The following is a 23783-nucleotide window of genomic DNA, read 5'->3' on the forward strand; positions in this document are numbered from 1 at the left end:
GCAACTCCACGAACAAAGCCCGAATTCCAATGCCAGGGTTCTTCAACACCTGTTCCTGCAGATTTGCGAGGAATTCTGCTGTACGAACGCAATCAGATCGTCTGCTAGGGATCTTTCTTCTTGCTACATCCTCGTAGTCACCATTGCAAGTCTCTAGTTCATGCCTGATTGTTTTTACTGTATTCAGGGAGCATTGGGCAGCAGTCGTAATATCCTTATTTTGATGGCGGGCACGAATCATCATGATACAAGTTATTCTCTTCCATGATTCAGGTGGGTTCCAGCTATCCATCCTTTCTGACATCTTGTATATGAATGAAGAAGGGTCCAAACTTTTAAATGAAGAGAAGTGTGTGTTAATACATGTAACTTACGGAAAAATATAATTAATTATAAATATGTCAAATTTATCCTGAACACCCTGTATATATATATATATCATATCTCTACCATGCATCAACAGTACAACAGCTAGACTATGTTGCTCCTAAAACAATACAGAATTAGAACAGGATACAAACCTTTGAACAAAGTTTCTACCTTCCTGAGACAGATCAAGGATCACCTGTTCTCTTTCCCAAGTGTCTACAGTATTCTTGGTCAGTGTAGAACTGAGTATTTCAGAAAAAAACATTTAGTACATTTGGTAAGGATAGCACAACATGCCTTAGGTGAAGACCATTTCATCAGACAAAGCTAGCCTACTATACAGATCCCAATTTGATTGTTAAATAGTAATATTCACTCATTACACATGACACAAGTGACTAGTTTATATTAAATTCTTTATTCACCTTAAAATTGGTGTGTGTGTGAGAGAGAGTTAATCATACACAGATCTTGAAATAAGGGAAATGTTCCTGGAAGTGGCTTAAGTCCTTCAGAATCTGGTTAACTACAATAGAAATGATGATATCCACAAAGTTTAGGACGCTGCTCTATATCAAGTTATTTCATTTTCAGTCATCATTGAGTGTGTATCATTCAAGTGCCTTTAATAATGCTAGTTGACCAGTTTGTAATCAATTAATTCATCATCATCAAATTCTGACATGTACTGGATATGATAGTACTACATGAAAAATTTACATCATTACTACCTTCCTATCTACTATTTTCCTCCAAATCAGTCTGTTACTTGTCAAGACTCCAACATTATAACATCATATATTTCTATCGTCTAAGGCACTTTGTACCGTATCAATCCACCTATATCTTGGTCTTCCTCTGGGTTGTTTTCCTGCCAACCTGGCAGAGAACACTTGTTTTGCTAATCTTTCCTTGCTCATTCTGTTTAAGTGACCACCTGAGATTAGCTCTGCTAACGCATTCCTGGATGCTGACAATGTCAAGTTCTTTCCTAATATCCTCGTTTTTAATATGATATTGCCATTGATTCCATCTGTTCACGCCTATAATCTTTCTCAGGACTCTCATATCTGCGGTCTCTAGTCTTTAGTCAAGTGTTTTACTTCTGACCCAGCTCTCAGATCTGTAAGTTAAAACTGGTTTGAACACTGTCTTGTATACAGCTAATTTAGTGTTCCGACTAATTTCTCTCTTATTCCATATGAATTTATTCAATTGACTGCCTACCATAACAGCTTTGCTAACTATGTTGCCTATTTCCATATTTAATTTACCATCTTCAGTAAAAATCGTGCCTAAGTAGCTGAAATGTTTTACTTGTTCTACAAGTTCCCCGTTCACAACACAGTTGACATTTTCAACAATTCTATCTATTTTCATTGTCTTTGTCTTTATAATGCTGACCTTTATACCATATCTATTACAACAGTTATTCAATTTAGTCAGGGAATCTTGCAGACTTGTAGCGGATTTATTTAGAAGTACAACATCATCCACATAAAGCAAAGAGCTGACATTAACATCTCCAATTCTGATATCATGTTTAATACCACTTTCCTTCATAATGTGATCCATATAGATAATGAATAACAGAGGGGATAATGTACATCCTTGTCTCACACCAGTTTTAACATTAAACCATCTTCCTGTACTTCCTTCAATTCTAACTGCTGCCTTACAACTCAAATAAAGACTAACTATTGCGTGTATAATTCTCCATTGACACGATATAACTGTAGCGTATTGAATAGCTTCTCTCTTGGCACCTTGTCATATGCCTTTTCCAGATCGACAAAACTTAAATACAAATCTTTGTTATATTCCCACGCTTTCTCAACTATTTTTCGTAAAGTGAAGATCTGATCCTAACAGCCTCTATTTGGTCTGAATTCAGCTTGTTCTTCACCAAGCTTTTCTTCAACAATTCTTCTCAACCATTTCTCAAGTATACTTGCAGATCTTGCCAGGAACACTCAGTAGGGAGATACCTCTGTAATTCTCACATTCAGTTTTATTTCCCTTTTCATATATGGGTACTATTAGAGCTCTACTCCAATCATCAGGAATTCGTCCCTCTGTCCAGGCTTTCTGAACTATGCAGTGCAGCCACTGTAAGACTTTTATACCACCATACTTCAGCATTTCTGGTCGAATATCATCTACTTCTGTTCCCTTTCCACATTTCAAGCCTTTGATGGTTTTTTCTACTTCAGGTATGGATATGTATTCCTGCCTGTATGCCTGTGGATTGTTTTTTTACCACTGTGCTATCACTGCTTGTTTCATTTAGCAATTTTTCAAAGTAATTACTCCATACTTCAAGGATATCTTTTTCTTCTGTTTTCATCTCACCTTTATCATCTCTAACTCCTGTTACAGCACTCTTTCCTCCATTTCTAAGCTTCTTCAACAACCTCCAGAATATCTTACCACCTTCTTGATATTTATTTTCTATGTTCTTGCCAAAGTCCTCCATTGACTTTTGTTTAGCTAGTTTTACACAATGTTTCACTTTCTTGCATTTGTCTCTGTATTCTCTAAGAGCACAAGCTGACTTATTTGCCAGGAACTTTTGATATGCTTTCTTCTTTTCCTTCACTGCCTCTTTAACTTCCTGTGTCCACCATGGAGTTCTAATTTTTCTATCCTTGCAGACAACCTCACCACATGCTTCTCTGGCTGAATTAATCAGGGTTTTCTTCAAGGATTGCCACTGAATCGCCAAGGTTTGGTTCCTGTTCTCAAACTCTTTCATTTTTTCTTCAATAATCTTTGTGTATTTTAGTCTACAGTTCACATCTGAGAGCTGCTCAACTTTTATTCGCTTTGAAACTTTCTTACATGTTATTCTTTTCAATATGAAATTCAATTTTATCCTGATCAAGACTAAATAATGATTGCTTCCAATTTCAAATCCTCTGTACACTCTAGTGTCCTGCACCAGGGAGAAAACATCACTATCAACAATAACATAGTCAAAGACTTTTCTTATTCCTTGCCTCTTCTCTCCATGTGAATTTGTGCATATTTTTATTTTGGAACATGGTGTTAGTAATAACCAGTCCATGTCCTGAGCAGAAATCCAACAGGTATTTGCTATTATAATTAGCTATGCTCTTTTCTCCAAATTTTCCCAAAATATTTTTGTATGTCTCACAATCATTTCCTACTCTGCTATTTAGATCCCCAACAAGGACCAACTTTTCCTTTTTCATTGTGTCAGTTGCTTTTTCTAAAGCATCAAAAAATTCCTCCACTTCTACCTTAGTAGAACCTTCTGTGGAACCATAGGCACAAATAACTCTCATTGTCCAATTTCCCATTCTGATATTTGCCCACATCACTCTACTTGAGACTGCCTGTCATTCAAGAAAATTAGCCTCGTATTTTGTGTTGAGGCTTCTCCTTCTTTTCCTTGATTGTCATTGCCTGAATATAACATTTTGTATTTATTGATCAGAAAGATATCACCAGTTTTTGTCTTTTTTGTTTCAGTCACTCCTATTATGTCGATCTGGTACTTATCTAATTCTTTAGCTAGCTCCATTTCTTTGCCATTCAGGCTTCTTATGTTGATAGTACCGATCTTTAACTCTGGTAATGTTGAGTTGGGGCATATTTTCAGATTTGTTCCAGTAGCTGACTTTTCGCTGTTCACCCTGGTTCCCTGGCGAAAACAACGGGGGCCTTGTTTAACCAGGCAACACCCCAGCCGGCATGAAATTTTGTCATGTTGTACCAATTGTAATCAATTAATTTTGGTAATAAATTATATTCATTCCAGTTTCATGTAGTTTTGGTTTCAGAAACTTCACGAATCAATACAACTACAAGTATATTTATGTTTAAACAGAAGGATGGTTAATGTGAGACACCGTCTTCAGACTCCATGGAGGTTTCCATGATAATTAAAATAGTGGGGGCTACAATACAATACTATTATTTCAGACTGCTGTTGCACATTTCTTCAGGAGTTACCCATCTGTCTTATGTAGCTTCGTTGTGCACCTGAAAACTACATCTCCCTTAAAAAAACTCTCTCTCTCTATGTTCACTGAGCATCTACAGATGCCATATGGTCACTCCGATGCTCGATGATGTTCCACACCAGGCCTTGCCATGTAGTCCTGTTGTTTATTTTTTTCTGGCAGCCTCAACTCTCTAAAGATCAGCCACTCCACACACACGCCATCCATCCATCTCAGTGATGGTCTACTCCTGCCTCTTTTTCCAGGAACTTTACCTTCTATTACTGTTCTGAGAAGTCCTCCTTCCATCCTTTCTATGTGTCCAAAATATTTTAACTTTCTTCTGTCAATATCCTTAAGGAGCCTTAAAGTTCTACTAATCTTTTCTAACACCCATTCATTTGTATGCCTTTCAGTATATGATATCCTCAACAGCCTTCTGTAACACCACATCTCAAAAGCAGATATCCGTTTCTTATCTGACTTCTTTAGGTTCCAAGTCTCGCATCCATAAGTCGCTGTTGGAAAAACAACTGCATCTAAAATCCTCAACTTTGTTCCCATGGAGATAGATCCATCCTTCCAGATTTTAGACAGGTCTCTGACTGTTGTTTTAGCCATTCCTAACCTTTTTCTGATATCTTCTGAACAGCAATTCTTCTCATTAATAATGGATCTCAGGTACTCAAACTTGCCGACTTCTTCAATTCTTTCTCCATTAAGATACACCTGTTTCTCAAAAGTTTCTCTGTTTGTTTTTCCTTTGAGAACCATGATCTTTGCCTTGCTAGAATTGAGTTGAAGTCCTCTGTTATTACTGATCTTGTTAACTTTGTCAAGAATTAGTCCTAGTTCTTCCATGTCATTACAAAGGAGTACTGTATCATCAGCGTACCTCAGATTACTGATCAATCTACCTCCTATCGTAATTCCTGTCCTGAGTTCATCCAATGCTTCACACATGATGTCCTCTGCATATACTAAACAAGTGAGGAGAAAGTAAACATCCTTGTCTAACTCCTTTTCCAACTTGAAGCCAGTCAGTCAATCCAACACCTGTTCTTACTGTGGCTTCTTGCTCCTTATACAAGTTGGCTATCAACCTGATAGTGTGTTGAGAAAAACCCATTCTTTTCATTACTTCCCACAGTTTCACATGCTCAACACAGTCAAAAGCTTTAGAGTAGTCTAAGAAACACATTACCAGAGGGAGTCTGAATTCTTTATATTTTTCTATGATCTGATCTCTGGTGCCCCTACCTGAACAACTACATATCCCTTAAAAAAAAATGGAGTTTCAAAATCCACATGCAGGACACAAAGATGTTAAGAAGCAAGTAAAACATAACTTTTATTATTCCTTCCAAGTGCTCTGAAATCAAACTGAGAAAGCCTATATTTATTATAATAAGTTAACATCTAGAAATTTAAGGAGACCTCTGAAATGTGACATATTCCTGCTGAATGCAATAAAAATCAACATCTTATATAAATGAAATGTGGTCAATATTTGAATCATGTGAAGTTAGGATATGATGAGTCTCATGCTTTTCATCTCAGCCATGCTTTATGTGATTTTTTTTTAAGTGTGACTTCCATTCATGAAAGGCTGAATAAATCTATAGTACACATGGTAGGACAAAGGAGATTTTTTAAATTTCATTTATTCTTTACATAATCCAGAAACCTTGCTGTAGAGATGAAACATGGCTTTTCCAAGCCACTTCTGAACAACAATCATAAACGTTATATGCATGTAACTTAATTATTTTGTTTCACTGCCAATGTCTGAATATTGTAATTGACTAATTTTAGCATTTTAATTTTATATATTTTTTTCTCCTGAAGAAACACTCCAAGAGATACATAAAACCTCGTAGAGTTCATAATAGTTGTTTTCCCCCCCCTTTCTATGTTGCTAATTCTGACACATCCTTTAAGACAAATTCAAACTATAGAAGCCTAAGAGATACAGCGCTGTTATTTATAATTTTTAAATACTGGAAGAACATTCCTTCATGTGTCTTGAATGAATGTTCCAGGGAGTTAACAACAGCTTTAATTAATCTTTTTAAGATGAGTTTTAGATTGGTCCAAGTTCCAAAAGAGTGCAAAACTGTTTTGCTTTATAAATACATCACACCAAAGCATATGTACCATCATGTATGCATTTGTGAAATGTAATAGCATCCAAAAAACATTCATGATGTATGCCAAAAAGGAAAAAACAATCACAGAGTTTTATGCAACAATCAGCATTCTAAAATTGCTGATGTACTAGGATTTTAAAAGTAATAAACCAAGAAAGCACAACAGTTTTTTTTTTTTTTTTTTGTTTTTTTTTTTTTTTTTTGTAATCATCACCACATACACAAGAAGTCCAAATATCTATAACATGACAGTGCTATATCTAGTAGTTAAAAAGTAGACAAGTAGTTAAAAAGAATGAAATTTTCTATGTTTCTTGAATACCTGAGGATTGTAATCATTGAGGAAAATGGTACAAGGAAAACTTGTTCCAAAGAGCAGAGATTTGGGGAATGAAGGAGGACAATAAATTAGTTCAAAAAGTCTGCAGCTAAACTGTACATGGGTGATGACCAGCAGCCACCTGCATGATTAGAGAAAAGCATAGGGATAGCAAATGGCCAGTTCAGTGATGCAGTATCCATGAAAACACATACAGAAAAGAATGCCCATGAGAAAGTGATCAGAGGGTATCAGTGAGCAAGTAGGGGATAAGAGAAAGAGAGAGAGGAGCTATCAACAAGCAAATTGCTCTCATTTGAATACAATCAAGCACACTAAGGGAGATCTTTCCAGGTGCACCACCTCAATTGTATTTACAATCTTTGTCATACGACCCTTTAACTTCAACTTCCTGTAAACTAAAACTCCAAGATCCCTAACCTGATCAGTTTCTTTTAGCACAATCCCACCAATATAATATGATATTGGATATCTAATCGCATTTATTAATATTGAATTGACAGCCATTTTCACACGCCCATAATTTCAGGCTATTCAACCATTCTGCAAATATTGCATATATCAGCAGCACTCCAGTTTCCAGGAGAAAACCATATGCGACTGGCTAACTCACCTTCACTTGAAAAGATCTGATAAAAAGTGCTTTACATCCTAAATGGAATTCAAACCATAGTCTTTCCAAATGACTATCAGTGAACAGACCAAACAATAAGTCAGCTAATAGAACAAAGTTATCAAATTTCTGACATACACTCAAGGGATGTACAGGATCTTATGATAGTACTACATGAATAGTTATATCATTACTAACTTCCTATCAACAATTTTGCTCCAGATTAACTTATCTGGCAACATTCCAATATTATCAGATCTTATATTTCTTTCTTCTAAGCACTTTTTACTATATGAATCCACCTATATCTTGGTCATCCTCTGGGTCTTTTTTCCTGCCATTCTTGCAAAGAAGACTTGTTTACATAATCTTTCCTTTCCCAATCTGTTTAAGTGGCCATACCACCTGAGATTAGCTTTGCTAACACATTCCTGAATGCTAACAACGTCAAGTTCTTTCCTAATATCCTCATTTTTAATGATGCTGCCTTTGATGTTATCTGTTCAGTAACCTAATCTTTCTCAGGACTCTCATATCTATGGTGTCCAGTCTTTGATCAAGAGTTATTTCTAACCCAGCTCTCAGATCAAGGAGTTAAAATTGGTTTGAACACTATCTTGTATATAGGTAATTTAGTGTTTTGATTAATCTCTCTCTTATTCGATAAATTTATTTAATTGACTCCCTACCATACCAGCTATGCTAATTCTGCTGTGTATTTCCAAATTTAATTTACCACCTTCACTAAAAATTTTACCTAAATTGTGAAATGTTTTACTTGTTCTATAAGTTCTCCATTCAGGATACAGTTGATATTATCCATGTTTCTGCTTATTTTCACTGTCTTTGTCTTTTTACTGCTGATTTTCATACCAAATTTATTACAATTCAATTTAGTCAGGGAATCTTGCAGCCTTGTTCCAGATTTATTTAGAAGGATAACATCATCTGCATAAAGTAAAGAGCTAAGATTAACATCACTAATTTTGATATCACATTTAATACCACCATCCAGCATGTTCTTCATCAAGCTTTCCTTCCACAATTTTTCTTAGCCTTTCTCAAGTATACTTGCATAATCTTACCAGGACCAGTCAGTAGAGAAATTTCTCTATAATTCTCTCATTCAGCTTTATTCTCTTTATAGATGGATATATGAGCGCTCTACTCCAATCATCTGGAATTTGACCCTCTGACCAGTCCTTCTGAATTATGCAGTATAGCCACTAAAACTTTTATACCTTCACATTTTAACATTTCTGGTTGAATATAATATCATCCCCCCCCCCCCCAAACAGTATATCAGATTAAATGAGATAAGGGAATGGAATCTAAACATTTCTTAGCTTACTTTATTATACTACCTTTCATGCCATTTTTGTAATTTTATTTATTGTTCAATATTGCCAGTCTGGTTAGCTGAGTGATTAATGTATCTGTTATTCTCCAACCAACAGGCTGTAGGTTCAAATCCAATCATGGGCATGGATGCTTGTGACTGTCTTTAGGTAGCAGATGAATTTCACTACCCAATGTGAGACCACAGCTCCACTTATTATAGGTTAGAAGTAGTTTGAAAAAAAAGTTCCATATTTGGTCTCTAGAGCAGGGTTTCCATACCAGCCCACCCACAGTATTAATGTACTATAGATTTATAACCTTTTGTGAGTGGCAGTCACACACACACACATATGGATATATGAGCGCTCTACTCCAATCATCTGGAATTTGACCCTCTGACCAGTCCTTCTGAATTATGCAGTATAGCCACTAAAACTTTTATACCTTCACATTTTAACATTTCTGGTTGAATATAATATCATCCCCCCCCCCAAACAGTATATCAGATTAAATGAGATAAGGGAATGGAATCTAAACATTTCTTAGCTTACTTTATTATACTACCTTTCATGCCATTTTTGTAATTTTATTTAATGTTCAATATTGCCAGTCTGGTTAGCTGAGTGATTAATGTATCTGTTATTCTCCAACCAACAGGCTGTAGGTTCAAATCCAATCATGGGCATGGATGCTTGTGACTGTCTTTAGGTAGCAGATGAATTTCACTACCCAATGTGAGACCACAGCTCCACTTATTGTAGGTTAGAAGTAGTTTGAAAAAAAGTTCCATATTTGGTCTCTAGAGCAGGGTTTCCATACCAGCCCACCCACGGTATTAATGTACTATAGATTTATAACCTTTTGTGAGTGGCAGTCACACACACACACACACACAGTTGTGTCAGAAAAAGAGCTGACTCACTATTCGTAAGCCATCTTGTTTCCGACCCAACACACAGTGATGATTAGACCTAAGGATAAGGACATGCTTATGCCTCCTGAGAAAGGGCTAAGAGAGTACTGTACACATGTTCACTCAAAAGTATATCAAACCGACTGAGATTGTTAATATTAAATAAACTTAGGAAATCTGTATTTAGAATTGATAATGTCTGTGTAAAATAAGCAAAGGGAAATTGTGTCTCAGGACCAAAATTGTTATTTCGGCCGTGGCTAAGAGTGTGATGTACTCGCCAAGAGAGGGTGCTCGCATTTGTAATATAAGATTCATTAATTAGTGTGTTTTTATCCCAGTTGTCTCTAATTGCACTATTTGTTGAGGAATATATTACACAGACTCCTCATACCTTATTCACTGGCATAATAAAATTACTTATTTTTATTGCCTCTGCAGTATAGTGGCTCTTAGGGAGGGCGTGTTGTTTACCACTGCAAGTGAGTTACTATATCCCCACATGAACTTGTTTAAGCTTTTTTTTCATGTGTGAAGTATATGCGAAACTTTTATTGGTAACAGAAAACTAGCTCGGATGACAGTGATAATATAAAACGAGTTTTGATATGTATATAAAGTCAATATCAACAGTCCCTGATTACGAACGCATTATGAAAGGGACAGAAAGATTTGGAACTTCCCTGGAGAGCATTCGAAGTAAATACAATTAACCACTGCTTTGAAATGAAACATATGAATAAGCAATATTTACTAATATTCGTTAAGCGCCGAAATACGCAGGAAGCAAAGTTTGTGAACCAACACCAATGTGTGCATTTTTCCATTAAAATATAAAAAATAACAAAAAAGAAATAATAAAAGTTAAATACGTTTCTTTTAAAATAAAAAAAATATACTTAGTCTTAAAACATTTTAAATTTGTTTTCATTATTTCACGGCCCCCCTCAACAAAACCTACAGCCCCCAAGGGGGCCGTGGCCCACAGTTTGGGAAGTGCTGGAATAAAGCCACCAAAGGAATGAAGTCAGAATTCCAGTAAAGAGCCGTTGGTAAGCTATGCCAACATGAAGTCAGCGAAGGGCAACCTTTGAAGATAGTGGAAGTAAGTCGCTGATGTCACAGAAACACGTGGTGAGAAAATACGGAAGTCTTGCGTATCAGAAGTAAAAGCATGGAGGGAAGTCACGGAAACCTCATGAGAAGAACAAGATGGTAATGTACAATTTTTCATACTCATTATAAAATTGTAATCGTAAAAGGAATAGGAGTCAAGGATTTAAGGAGCTCCACACATTAACTTACCCATAGTGCCTCAAAGACTGCTTGGACTGATCTGTCTGTGTCAAATAAGCTGGTGCCACTCTAAGATTGTGCTGAGAAAGGAACCTAACCTCTGAACTGTTTGTCAGGAAGAAGCTATATGATATAATGTTAGATATTAGCCTGAATTTTAATTAAGTTGTGAGGGGATAGAGCTTGAGCATGAATTAGAATATTCTTCCATGTTAAAATACAAGACGGAATGAGTCTGACATACTTTGTATAAAGATTGTATATAATTGTGCTTAGAAAACTGAGTAACCCTGTATGGAATAATCGAGTCTGAACATAATAATATAACAGAGATATAGGATTGTTTCATTTAAACATAAGAATTGAAATTTTGGATATCTTAACCTAAAGAGGGGGGGGGGGAGTTCAGCCTCTCTAGCATTAAAATTATTACTTTTAAAGTGTATTTATGCAAGTGTTTATAATAAATGTATTTCTTTATGTCAAAGTTCATGAGTCTGTTGTTTCTGAGATTGAATTACCACTTATAAAACTTTTGGACCTGTATGAGCGAAGGGGGAAACAATTTACGTAAGAAAGAAAAGGGGGAAGCCATGACTGCACATCACGTGATCACTTTGTTGTTTAGCGTTATTTATTTGAGTATCAGAATTTAGTTGCCGGCTGGCGCAGTCGTTCTAAACAAAATATAAATTTGTCGGCAATGAAAAAACTGATATCCATGAGAGATAAATAATACATATAGAATAATATAACATAAAAAGTGAAAGTGACGAGGTGCAGACGTAACAATATATATATATATATATATATATATGTATATATGTAGAAAGTATTTTTACCTTGGGTATAAATATGTTAAAGATACCAAGCAATTTTAAACTTTAAACCTGGTTTTACTCCATTTCCCAAGTAAGCAAACAGACTAAAAGTCAAGTTTGCGCCTGCAATTGATGCAAGTCTAAACTGATCCCACAGGTAGTGCAGGATCAGGGCAACTCGTGGCAAAGGTGGAACAAGCTCCGATCACTAATCTTAATATTTACCCTTAATGCCAAAACACATCTCCAAGAAGGGGATGTATGATGTTTTGTATTAAAGGCAAGGAGCCACTACCCAGACCGGTTTCGACCTTTATTGAGGTCTCGTCAGTGGGAGCTAGGCTTTGAAATACCAAGATTTAGTAATGCAGAGCTTGTAAGTATTTCGCCAAAACAAGTTACCATAAGGTGTTTTAACCTTATTAAATAAAAATCTCTGGAGGAGATATAAATGTAGAAAGTATTTTTACCTTGGGTATAAATATGTTAAAGATACCAAGCAATTTTAAACTTTAAACCTGGTTTTACTCCATTTCCCAAGTAAGCAAACAGACTAAAAGTCAAGTTTGCGCCTGCAATTGATGCAAGTCTAACTGATCCCACAGGTAGTGCAGGATCAGGGCAACTCGTGGCAAAGGTGGAACAAGCTCCGATCACTAATCTTAATATTTACCCTTAATGCCAAAACACATCTCCAAGAAGGGGATGTATGATGTTTTGTATTAAAGGCAAGGAGCCACTACCCAGACCGGACTACTTGGGAAATGGAGTAAAACCAGGTTTAAAGTTTAAAATTGCTTGGTATCTTTAACATATTTATACCCAAGGTAAAAATACTTTCTACATTTATATCTCCTCCAGAGATTTTTATTTAAATAGGTTAAAACACCTTATGGTAACTTGTTTTGGCGAAATACTTACAAGCTCTGCATTACTAAATCTTGGTATTTCAAAGCCTAGCTCCCACTGACGAGACCTCAATAAAGGTCGAAACCGGTCTGGGTAGTGGCTCCTTGCCTTTAATACAAAACATCATACATCCCCTTCTTGGAGATGTGTTTTGGCATTAAGGGTAAATATTAAGATTAGTGATCGGAGCTTGTTCCACCTTTGCCACGAGTTGCCCTGATCCTGCACTACCTGTGGGATCAGTTAGACTTGCATCAATTGCAGGCGCAAACTTGACTTTTAGTCTGTTTGCTTACTTGGGAAATGGAGTAAAACCAGGTTTAAAGTTTAAAATTGCTTGGTATCTTTAACATATTTATACCCAAGGTAAAAATACTTTCTACATTTATATCTCCTCCAGAGATTTTTATTTAATAAGGTTAAAACACCTTATGGTAACTTGTTTTGGCGAAATACTTACAAGCTCTGCATTACTAAATCTTGGTATTTCAAAGCCTAGCTCCCACTGACGAGACCTCAATAAAGGTCGAAACCAGTCTGGGTAGTGGCTCCTTGCCTTTAATACAAAACATCATACATCCCCTTCTTGGAGATGTGTTTTGGCATTAAGGGTAAATATTAAGATTAGTGATCGGAGCTTGTTCCACCTTTGCCACGAGTTGCCCTGATCCTGCACTACCTGTGGGATCAGTTTAGACTTGCATCAATTGCAGGCGCAAACTTGACTTTTAGTCTGTTTGCTTACTTGGGAAATGGAGTAAAACCAGGTTTAAAGTTTAAAATTGCTTGGTATCTTTAACATATATATATATATATATATATATATATATAATGTGCGATCACATATGAAAATGAAAAAGATATAAACATAAAAACTGCAAAATATTTAAAAATAACAGGTGTAATTAATTCTATATTTAAACCAAACCTAGTTCAAAAACAAACCAAACTAAAAGTATACACTACATTAGGCCTACCAGTCCTAATGTATGGAAGTGAAATCTGGACAATAAAACAAAAAGGTAATGATTAATAACAGCTGAAATGAAGTTTATGAGAAAAACTGCAAAGTATACTCTATTTGATCACAAAAGAAATGAAGAAATTATGAAAGAATTAAACCAGGAATCAGTAATAGAAAAAAATTAAAAAATATAAACATAAATGGATGGAACATGTTCAAAGAATGAAAACAGAAAGATTACCTAAATAAGCCTTTAAAATACAAGCCATTAGGAAAAAGAAAACCAGGACGTCCTCTTAAACGATGACTTCTAAGGCCGGAACAGGCCATGCTAGGCTTAAATCCTTGATACGCATGATGATGATATATATTTAAGTCCCTGTGAATCAAATATTCATATGCAGTTTACTCTTCTCAAGCTTCTTCATGCAATATGCTATTCTAAAGTTGTCACAGCCACCTTCTTGCAAATAACTATGAATATAAAGCTATACAGTAGTTTCAAGTTCACAATTACTTTTTAATGCATATTCTTAAAACTAAGTTGTATTTTGCAATTGTCTAACTCTTCTAATTTCATTCAATTATTGATTTATTGAACTTTTGTCTAGAAAGAAGAGGATGAAGAAATATAGAACACATCACAGAACATGTAAGTATATGAATAGGTATATTTCTTGAGGTTAATGTGAGATTATATTATTTGGTTTTTTCTTATGTTCTTTTAAAACTATCACTTGCCATTAAAATGTGTTTAGACAATTAAGTACATTAAATTTGCATTATAGGTTACAAATTCTGATGCAAACTACCTGTATTTTTTCCATAATTTTTGTCCTTCCAAATAGTTGCTGCCCTTCAAAAGTCATTAATGATTTTTCCTCCTAAGAAACAAAGAAAATCACATTATTCAAAATTGACAAGTATTCAAACAAACTATATATGACATGAAATATAACTAAGTAATACAACTCATTAAATAAACACAATTCATAACTCATCTGATTTCTTTTGAAGTCTGATTTTTGTTTTAAAAAAAAAATAAAATAAAAAAATAAATAATTCCTGATGTTCTAGGTATCCTGTGTAAAATAATAACCTCAGCATATAATTCATAGTGTTTTAACACTTTATTTCCTATATTGTACATTTTTTTTGTTTTGCAAAATATTTTCAAAAATATTAAAAATTGGATTTTTTTTTTTTTTTTTTTTGAAGGTGTTAATGAGAAAATGAAGATCTATTTACAAACATAACACAATGTTAATCACGAAGTGCAACAGTGTGTTTCTCAAATCTGACATATTGTATCTTGTTCCAACAGCTCCTCAACACTTTCTAATATTTGAGTGACACAAAGCTAATGTAGATGGATACCTGCAGGCTTCTGAATATCACAGATATCTGCAATGCCCACCTGGTGCTTTCTGTTCTTGCTTAAAAATTCATTTTAATCACTGTACTTTAAACACAGTTCTGAAATTTGTGATCTGCAATAGTTATGCATTTCTTGCAAATACTTAAAGATGCTACTGGATATATCTGAGATGTCTACATGCAATTTACATGTAGAATCACATGAACTGTGTAGACAATGCCCAAGAGAAACAAAGGTTAATATACTTTCAATAACATCTTGATTTTATTAAAGGAAACGAAAAAGTAAACAAAAAAAAAAAAAAAAATTAATAACCAACCATGTTACTACAAAATAGCAAGCCTATTGTAAAAACATCTTAAAATACAATATTGCTGTTAAAAATGGGGGGGGGGGGGGGGAGAAGTACCATGTACTGAAAAGCAAGGAATGAATTTATTGATTTATTGGGAGTTTCCCCAAGATGCAACATCACTATTTCATATTTGCATTAGTATTCTGTAATAAAGAAAATGAAATTAACTTTTCTACATATCAGACAAATCTAATGGTATCTCATTGATATGCAGTTCTAATATTTCCTGAATAGGACAGTCCTAAAAAAAATAATGCCTAACTTTAAATGATGTGTTAAATAAATAAACAGTCTACTTCCCAACCTATAAGCCATGGGTACAAATCCCATTGTAGTATAGATGTTTGTGAATACCTTTAGGTAACAAATGGCAACAAAGTTACATGTTTGATCTCTAAAGCAGGATTTCCAAATTATCTAACCTTTGGTCCATCTGTAGGTGAGTTAAGGATTACATAATTTGGAAATCCAGTATTAATGTCATAAGTTTGAATATATTTTCATATGTAGGATTGTTATAGTTAAAAATAATAAATTTACAAACAAGCCAAATGTTAGTTTTAAGAATGATATTACTCTTCTACCTACTTTTGATCCAAAACCTGTAAAAGCAAATAAGCAAAGTAATGAGAAATATTACTTTACAATAAATCTGCAAACAGATATAAATTAATTACTATGAAATAACCCAACATGTTCACTTTTTCAACAAAATCTTCAAATTAATCTACATTTTTTGCCAACTCCTTAAATCCATTCTTGGTCTCATCATTCTTAAATCATTCACAGTGAGGTTTTGAATGATCACTCATGATCATTCAAGAGCACAAACAGGTAATAGTCTGAACCAGACTGTAGGGAGAACAGGGGTACGATCCCTAGTTATTTTCAATTATATCCAATCACATGCACTATAAGGTCATGCAGAAAGTTTTTTTCTTTTTACTCTTGGTTATATATTAAATCTTACTTGACAAGAAATTACATTCTTGTTTAATCTTTTACCCAAGTGTAAGCAAACAAAGTTTGTACATATATTCATGACAAGGCTACTTGCGTATATATAGGCTGTTGTGACTTCTCCCACTGATGAGAAATGAATAAGTACAAATCTGTCTGGGTAGTGATGCTTTACATAATGCAGAGCAATATACTGTACATGTCTGAAAAGGGGTGTGCTATACATTACGGATACTGAAGCAACTGATGTGAAGTCAGCTTATATATACAAGTATCTAGTTGTGAAGACACTTCACATACTTTTTTTGAGTGTAAACAAAGTTTGCTTACACTCAGATAAAGGATTAAATAAAAATGATTTTTTATAAAATGTAATTGTTGGAAGTAGAGGAATATATTGTTGGAGGTGAGAATATATTGTTGGAAGTAGAGGAAATAAGAGATCTGGGGGTGATAGTGGATAAGGATCTAAAATTTAGGGGACACATCGCCAAGATTGTGAAGACAACACAAAGACTTCTGGGAATGATGCGGAGGACACTGACATGTAGAAGTAGGGAGATACTTGTTCCAATGTATAAGGCTTTGATTAGGCCACACTTGGACTATTGTGCCCAGATTTGGTCACCGGGTTTTCAGAAGGATGAAGAGATGTTGGAAAGGGTCCAAAGGCAAATGACTAAGGTAGTTTCTGACCTCTGGAATGTTGAGTATGAGGAAAGATTGAAAAGATGTAATTTGCAGAGTCTCGTGGAGAGAAGGAAGAGGGGAGATATGATAGAGACCTACAAGTTGGTAAGGGGTTGTTATAGGATCAATGGTGGAGAAGTTCTACAGAGAATAGTGGGAGATCAGGGGAGAACCAGAGGTCATCCCTGGAAACTGTATAAGGAGGGTGTGAGTAAGGGAGTGAGAGGCAGGTTTTTTTCGTGCAGAGTTGTGAGTGATTGGAATGCCCTGCCTGAGAGCGTGGTGTCTGCAAGTAGTTTGAATGTGTTTAAGACACGGTATGATGAGATGTGTGTGTAAGATAAAAGGACCTCCTAGATGAGTCTTTGACTCCATGAGGTCTTGTTTTAATAATAATAATAATAATAATTTAGTAAGGTCATGTACAATTATACTGGAGGGTGATCCTTTCATTGCATTTCAAATGTATCTCACATTGAGCATCAAAAAACAATGATGCTGAAATGATGTCATCCCTTTTTTTTGGCAGAAAAACCAATATCTCTCTGGAAACCACAAGGTGATGTGTATAACCCATTAAGATTATAAAAATCACTTTGCGAGCATAACTATTTGTGTTTGCAGTTGTATAACTAATGGCTACACAAATTATACAGGTTATATAAGTGATTCTATATAATCTAAATGGGTTATGCAAAATCACTTTATGGGTATATATGCAATACAATGCCAAAAATGAAGTGTGCTATTACATGGATTGGGAGCAAAGTAATAGGACCAGCTTTTAAAGTTATAATGTTCAGCAATATCCTCTTTTCTGTGTAATTCATCAGCAAGAAGAGAGAAGTGGGACAAAAAAAAAAAAAAAGCAAGCAGACTTTCTGATAACTCCAGATTGCTATTCCCTACATGCATGATACTCTTTGTTAGGCAAATTGCAATTTCCCTTACCATTCATCCACATTTCATTCAATCATCACAGTTCTCAGTCAACTAGGTTAGGTGATGACTAAGATGCCTGAGGTTAAATTATTCTTCTGCAGAGCAAATTGATCAAAGAATGTCATTTTGGCTAGGGTCATCTTGCTGCTATGATCTGTGGAAATGTAGTGAAGTGCATGTGTGCTGAACTCTTGTTTCATGTGTAGTGAATAAATTTCACTACCACCATATATTAAATATGATATCTGGTAACATGTATCATATATGTAGAACAAAGCTTAGATGGCAGTTATTATTCATGTTAAATCTTTAAGTTAACATGAATGATAACAGTGGGTCACAGCAACCCCAAAGAACCAAACAGATATGGTACTTTATTGAGCTGAAAATATATTTCAAATGAACATCTCAGGCCACGAAAACATTTGGTACAGAAAGAACACTTATTATTATTATTGTATGAGCACTTCTATGGAGTCTGAAGACTCATCACAAGAGACCCAAACTATCCACACAATATCATACCTCTCCTTGAATCCATTAACAGATAAAGAACTCACAACTGACTCTGGCAACCCATTCCACTCATTCACAACTCTCCAAGAAAAAAATTTAGTCCTCACATCCCACGTATAGTCTCTTGTTCTGGCCCCTCCAGCAAAGTGCTGAAACATTTCCCCAGCATCAATCCTATAAAACCCTTTAAGCAACTTTAAATGTTTCTATCATATCACCTCTTTTTCTCTTATCAACCAACTTCGGCAGTCTACACATCCTCAATCTATCTTCATAGAAAATATTCCACAGACCACTCACCATCTTGATCACTTGCCTCTGAATCTTCTCCACCACTTCCTCAATCCCAAGAGACCAGACTTGAGCACAGTAATCCAGATGTAGATGTATCAAGGCCTTATAAAGAAGAATAACAATCTCTACTTGTTAATGTGTTCTTAAATAGACACGTAATCTTATGGGCTACCTTAGCAACATGTCCTCTAAATTTAACTCTACCACCACCCTTAAATCTCTTGCCTTATCTATTTCCTGGAGTACAGTTCCATCAATGTGATACACAGTATGCAATCAAGTAATTGTGTGAACAAGTCTAACAAGAACTAATATGACACTATTTCTTGAAATGTAGTCTGGTTGTTAATAATCATTCCTTTTTTGCTTAAAAATAATGCAAAAAGATAGTTTGAAATGAACATATATTTTTCAGATACAAACCCATGCATGGGGTGGTGCATATCTGGAATCATATGCACCAGTTTGGCCATTAGTGATTACTCGGTATAAAGTTTAGCTACTATTCATCGCCCCCCCCCCCTCTTTTTACCAGCAATGATTTACTCTTTACTTGTAGAGATGGAATTTTCTCTGAATGCTCCAAGTAGCTATATATTAGGTATAAAGCAGGAACCTGGGTAATTGATAAGAGTTTGTGCCATTTCTTCCTAGACTTGTTTCCTATTGTGAAGCCAATAATAGCTAATAGGGTAATGATACCAAAGTACCATTACCTTATATGATACCTCGCATGACTACATAAGAATGAAAACAGGAGTATTAAAATATTTTGTATAGTTCTCAACAAATGGTTTAGTCTACATATATTAATGAGAGAAAATGGCTAGAGCTACATAAAATAAAGAAAAGTATTATGCATATATTTAATTCCTATGTGTAATGAGATGATTATCAAGATCTTATATAAGGATTAAGAGAAACTGCACTTGGCCTTGTGGTCACTTTTATATGAGCATAAAAGTCTATTCAGTTCAGTGATTTTATCAAGATGAAATGAGCTGCTAGGATATAATGCACAGATCAGCCATGTTTATACATTTGAAAAAGTTCAAATAAAGTCAAAACTTTGATACAGTACTAAACTATAGCATCAAATTAAAGTTGTCAAAGAAATGCAGACCAAAAATCTTGTAAGAGTGAATCTATGGTGTTAGTTTATAATCCACTAAAGATGATGAGTAAAAGATAAAATAAGAGTGTGAAAGAATTCCATTTCTGTACTGAAAAACAGGATTCTTAAAAAAATAAAAAATAAAAAACATAACTCAAACCACTGAAAATTTATACTTAACACATGGTTTGAAACTATCATTATTTCCAGAAATCTGTTCAGCAGATGATTTTTGCTTTTAATAAAGTTGATATGGTATAGATTTACATAAAAATTCCTGAAGGGCATTGGGAATTTGATTTGATGTTTTTCATATAAAAGCCAATTTTGGACAGTAAAATTATCATTTCAGTAATGTGGATTACTTCAAACAGGGAAAAGGAGAAAGTGCTGATTACTGGCCAATAAGGAGATTACTATAATAATAAATGTCTCTGCAAAGGATGCATCCTTGCAAATTCACATTTAATATCATGTTGATGAAGAATGTAAATATAGCCAACAGATTTATGAACAAAATGAATCAACTGAAAGAGCGAAAAAAAATGTTCATTTCGAGGAAGGAACTACAGTATATTCATGCCTCTAAGCAAAAAGGAATGATAACAGAAAGAAATGCTCCTGAATGAATGCTTTCTATTGAATACATATGTTGTTTTATATAAAAGTTCTCTGATCACATGCTCTAAAGAATTTTTGAGATAAGGACAATTCAATTTCAGAATGAAAGAGCAAATGAATGGGAAAGTTATTTAAAAAAAAAAAAAAAAGCATGAACACTGAAAATGAACAGAAATACGTGAGAAAAGCCAGCACTGCTACCATAGGCCTAACTCCACTTATCACTATTCTTTCATTTCTATATAACAAAAATTTCAAATGATTAGCATTTTCCATCACAACTGACAAGGCAGAAAATGAATTTATTTAATGAAATTATTTTCATGCAGTGATTTTGCTATGTTTCCGAAATACAAAACATTATGTTATGGAGAACATCTAGTTTTCATTTTTGCTTAATTTTTCTTTCAATTAACTACCCTTTGGAATCATGATGTGACATCAAATATAGATAAGAAGTGTTGCATAACAGTGTTGAAATAACATGGATACTGTGTTTGATGTATTTTATCTAACAAGTTGGATAGTTAATACTTTTGTTAATACTAACAAAACAATTTTTGCACTAATGAAGCTGAGTATTGTTTTTCACAAATTTGGATTTAATTTCTATATTATGTGGGTTCAAAAATGTTCATTTATGAACACATGAAGTTCAATAATAAGCTTCTAATTCAATCAACCACCAAGATTTTGTATTTGGGCTGATTTTATTAATGACTACCACTGATTATCAAATAAGTATTTTTTTTGGATTAAATGCCATGAATATCTAAAACATAATGGTATTATGAGCAAAATCCAACTGAAAAGAAAGCTTTACATTTCTTAAGATGCAACAGCCACCTTATTATCACCAAAGCAGACAAGAAAAAAGCGTAGTCATGTATTCGGTCAATTATAAATGAAAAATTTCTCATTTACTGCGAGATCATTCAGCTTATCAGGAACTGGATCATAACCTCACAAACAGGTAAATTCCCTTCTAGATGAAGTCATAAGTTTAGATATAGACACCATAGAACAGCTAAACTCTTATTTTGCAAGAACACCTAGGTTATATGGTTTACCAAAGATCTGTAAAAAAGACACTCCACTCCATCCAATTGTAGACTGTATTGATTCACCTATGTATTGCATAACCAAATTTTAACAAACCTACTGAAATCACATATTGGTAAGTCTCACTCATTTATAAAAAATTCTTCAGATTTCATAGAAAAATTAAAAATGTTTCCATACAACCCACTGATCCCATTTACAAACACACCTTTCAAGGAGACTACTTTCTGAAATATTCTCACAAAATATAGTAGTATTCTAATTTGTGATACATTCTAGATACTTTGTCAGAACAAATTCTACAACTAAGTGGAAGGACCTGCCATGTGAAGTCCACTCTCCCCTGCTCTAGTCAACATCTAGAAGAAATCCTCTTTTGATCCAATACACCTTCAGCCTTTTGGATTCAATATATTTACGACATTTTTTGCTGTGTGGCCTCACAATAAACAAATTACCAACGTTTTTGGTAGTTTCAAATTCACTTTGGTATCTCAAATTCACTATGAAATTTAAAAAGACAGCAAATTATCTTTTCCAGACGTTCTCATCCATTCACCATCAGGTGATTTAACCACATCTGTTTATGGAAAGCCCACTTTCACTAATTGTTCGACTCCTCATCAGTAACAGGAAGAATTCTCAAATATCAAACAGTAATCCACATCTGGATTACTGTTCTCAAGCCTGGTCACCTGGATTTTTTGGGAATGTGGAAGTTGTGGAGAAGATTCAAAGTGAGTGAACAAGTTGATGAGTGGTCTATGGAACATCTTCAATGATAGACTGAAAGTTTGTGGGTTGCAAAAGTTATTTGTTAGGCAGAAAAGAAGGATATGATAGAAACATTTACGTTACTAAAAGAATTTTATAGGATAAATGCGGGGGAAATATTTCAGCAATTGGTCAGAGGTGATAGAACAAGAGGGCATCCCTGCTGGAGTAAGAGTATGGTTAACATAGGGGAGGACTAAATTTTTTTTAGTTGGAGAATGATGAATGAGCAGAATGTTTTGCCAGAGTCACTTTGTCTGTCAGTGACCTCAAGGAGAGGTATGACAAATAGTGTGGATAGTGTAGGTCTTCTGCGATGAGTCTTTGGACTCCAGAGAGGTGCCATATGTATAATAACAAATGAAAGAGAGAGAACTGTGTACAATGTGAAACATTTCGCTATGCACGTTGAACATGGTTAAATTTTATTATGCCTTGTAGGATTAGAGAGGTTTAAAGCACTTAATATAATTAAAATTAAGTACTGAAGCATGATAACTAAGTTCATAATTTAACATTCATAATATATATTCGAAGTAATGCGGTTTAGCATTTCCAGAAGTAGTGAATATCTTCATTTTCTGGATATCTCACTTTCTAAAAAAAAATATTATCCTCCTCCTCCTCCCACACACACACAGAAACAGCTAGATAATTTCTCATTTGCATTTTTTCTTGAAATACGACACTAATTCTATAACAATAATTCTATACTGAAAACCAACCTATTCAAAATGAAAATATTTTATTCAGTATAAATATCTATCAAAAGATCGTTGCCATCATCAAAAAATTAGTCATCATGAAGAGATATACTTTAAATATAGTATAATCTCTCATTAATATATAATGATAAAAGCAGCCTAAATAAAATTCAAAAGCTTTTCTTTTTTCGGTTACAAGTAACTTGATCCACTTAAGCCTAAATTTAAAGGCAAACTTACGTTGTAGAAGTTGGACACATTAGCTCGTTGAGCAGGATCATCAAACAGACCATAATACTGTTGTACGAATGTCCTTCCTATGGTATCGTACTGTGGATTCAAAGTCATGACTAGTAAACTAAGTTCCACCACGTGAACTCCGAGAGAATCAAATTAACAAAAAAAGAGCTATCAAGTTATAAAGTCTCGGCGCGCCCCAAGCATTAAATCAGAACCAAACACAGTAGTTCAAGAACGGTCATGCTACGTTCCCGTAGTATCCCGAAATAAGCGAGAAGATCGTTGACACTCACGCATGCTATTGTAGTTCGTTTACTGTTTGAAATGTTAAAAAATCATAGCTTGCTATTCATAAAATTAATTTAATTCAAATTAAATGTTTAATATATAAGGTTTATGGAAATGGAAATCAAAGTTCATTATTTTAAAATTAATCACGCAAACATTGC

General features: G+C 34.5%; 1 protein-coding gene across 1 annotated transcript in view; it reads right to left on the reverse strand.

Annotated features, from left to right (window-relative positions):
• Positions 1-23582, reverse strand: part of LOC150097030 (putative nuclear transport factor 2) — a 45070-nt gene extending 21488 nt beyond the window's left edge. The window contains exons 1-2 of the mRNA XM_090408354.1: positions 23335-23582; positions 14497-14568 (exon numbers count right to left, since the gene is read on the reverse strand). Of these exons, the coding sequence (XP_090264480.1) occupies positions 14497-14568; positions 23335-23442 (180 nt within the window). The 5' untranslated portion in view covers positions 23443-23582. The remainder of the gene's footprint in view (positions 1-14496; positions 14569-23334) is intronic.
• Positions 23583-23783: the final 201 nt, after the last annotated feature.

This window comes from Typopeltis vanoorti, chromosome 18 (assembly GCF_054136105.1).
Source record: "Typopeltis vanoorti isolate ZY-2024b chromosome 18, IOZ_Tvanoo_1.0, whole genome shotgun sequence".
In the NCBI taxonomy this organism is placed as follows: domain Eukaryota; kingdom Metazoa; phylum Arthropoda; class Arachnida; order Uropygi; family Thelyphonidae; genus Typopeltis; species Typopeltis vanoorti.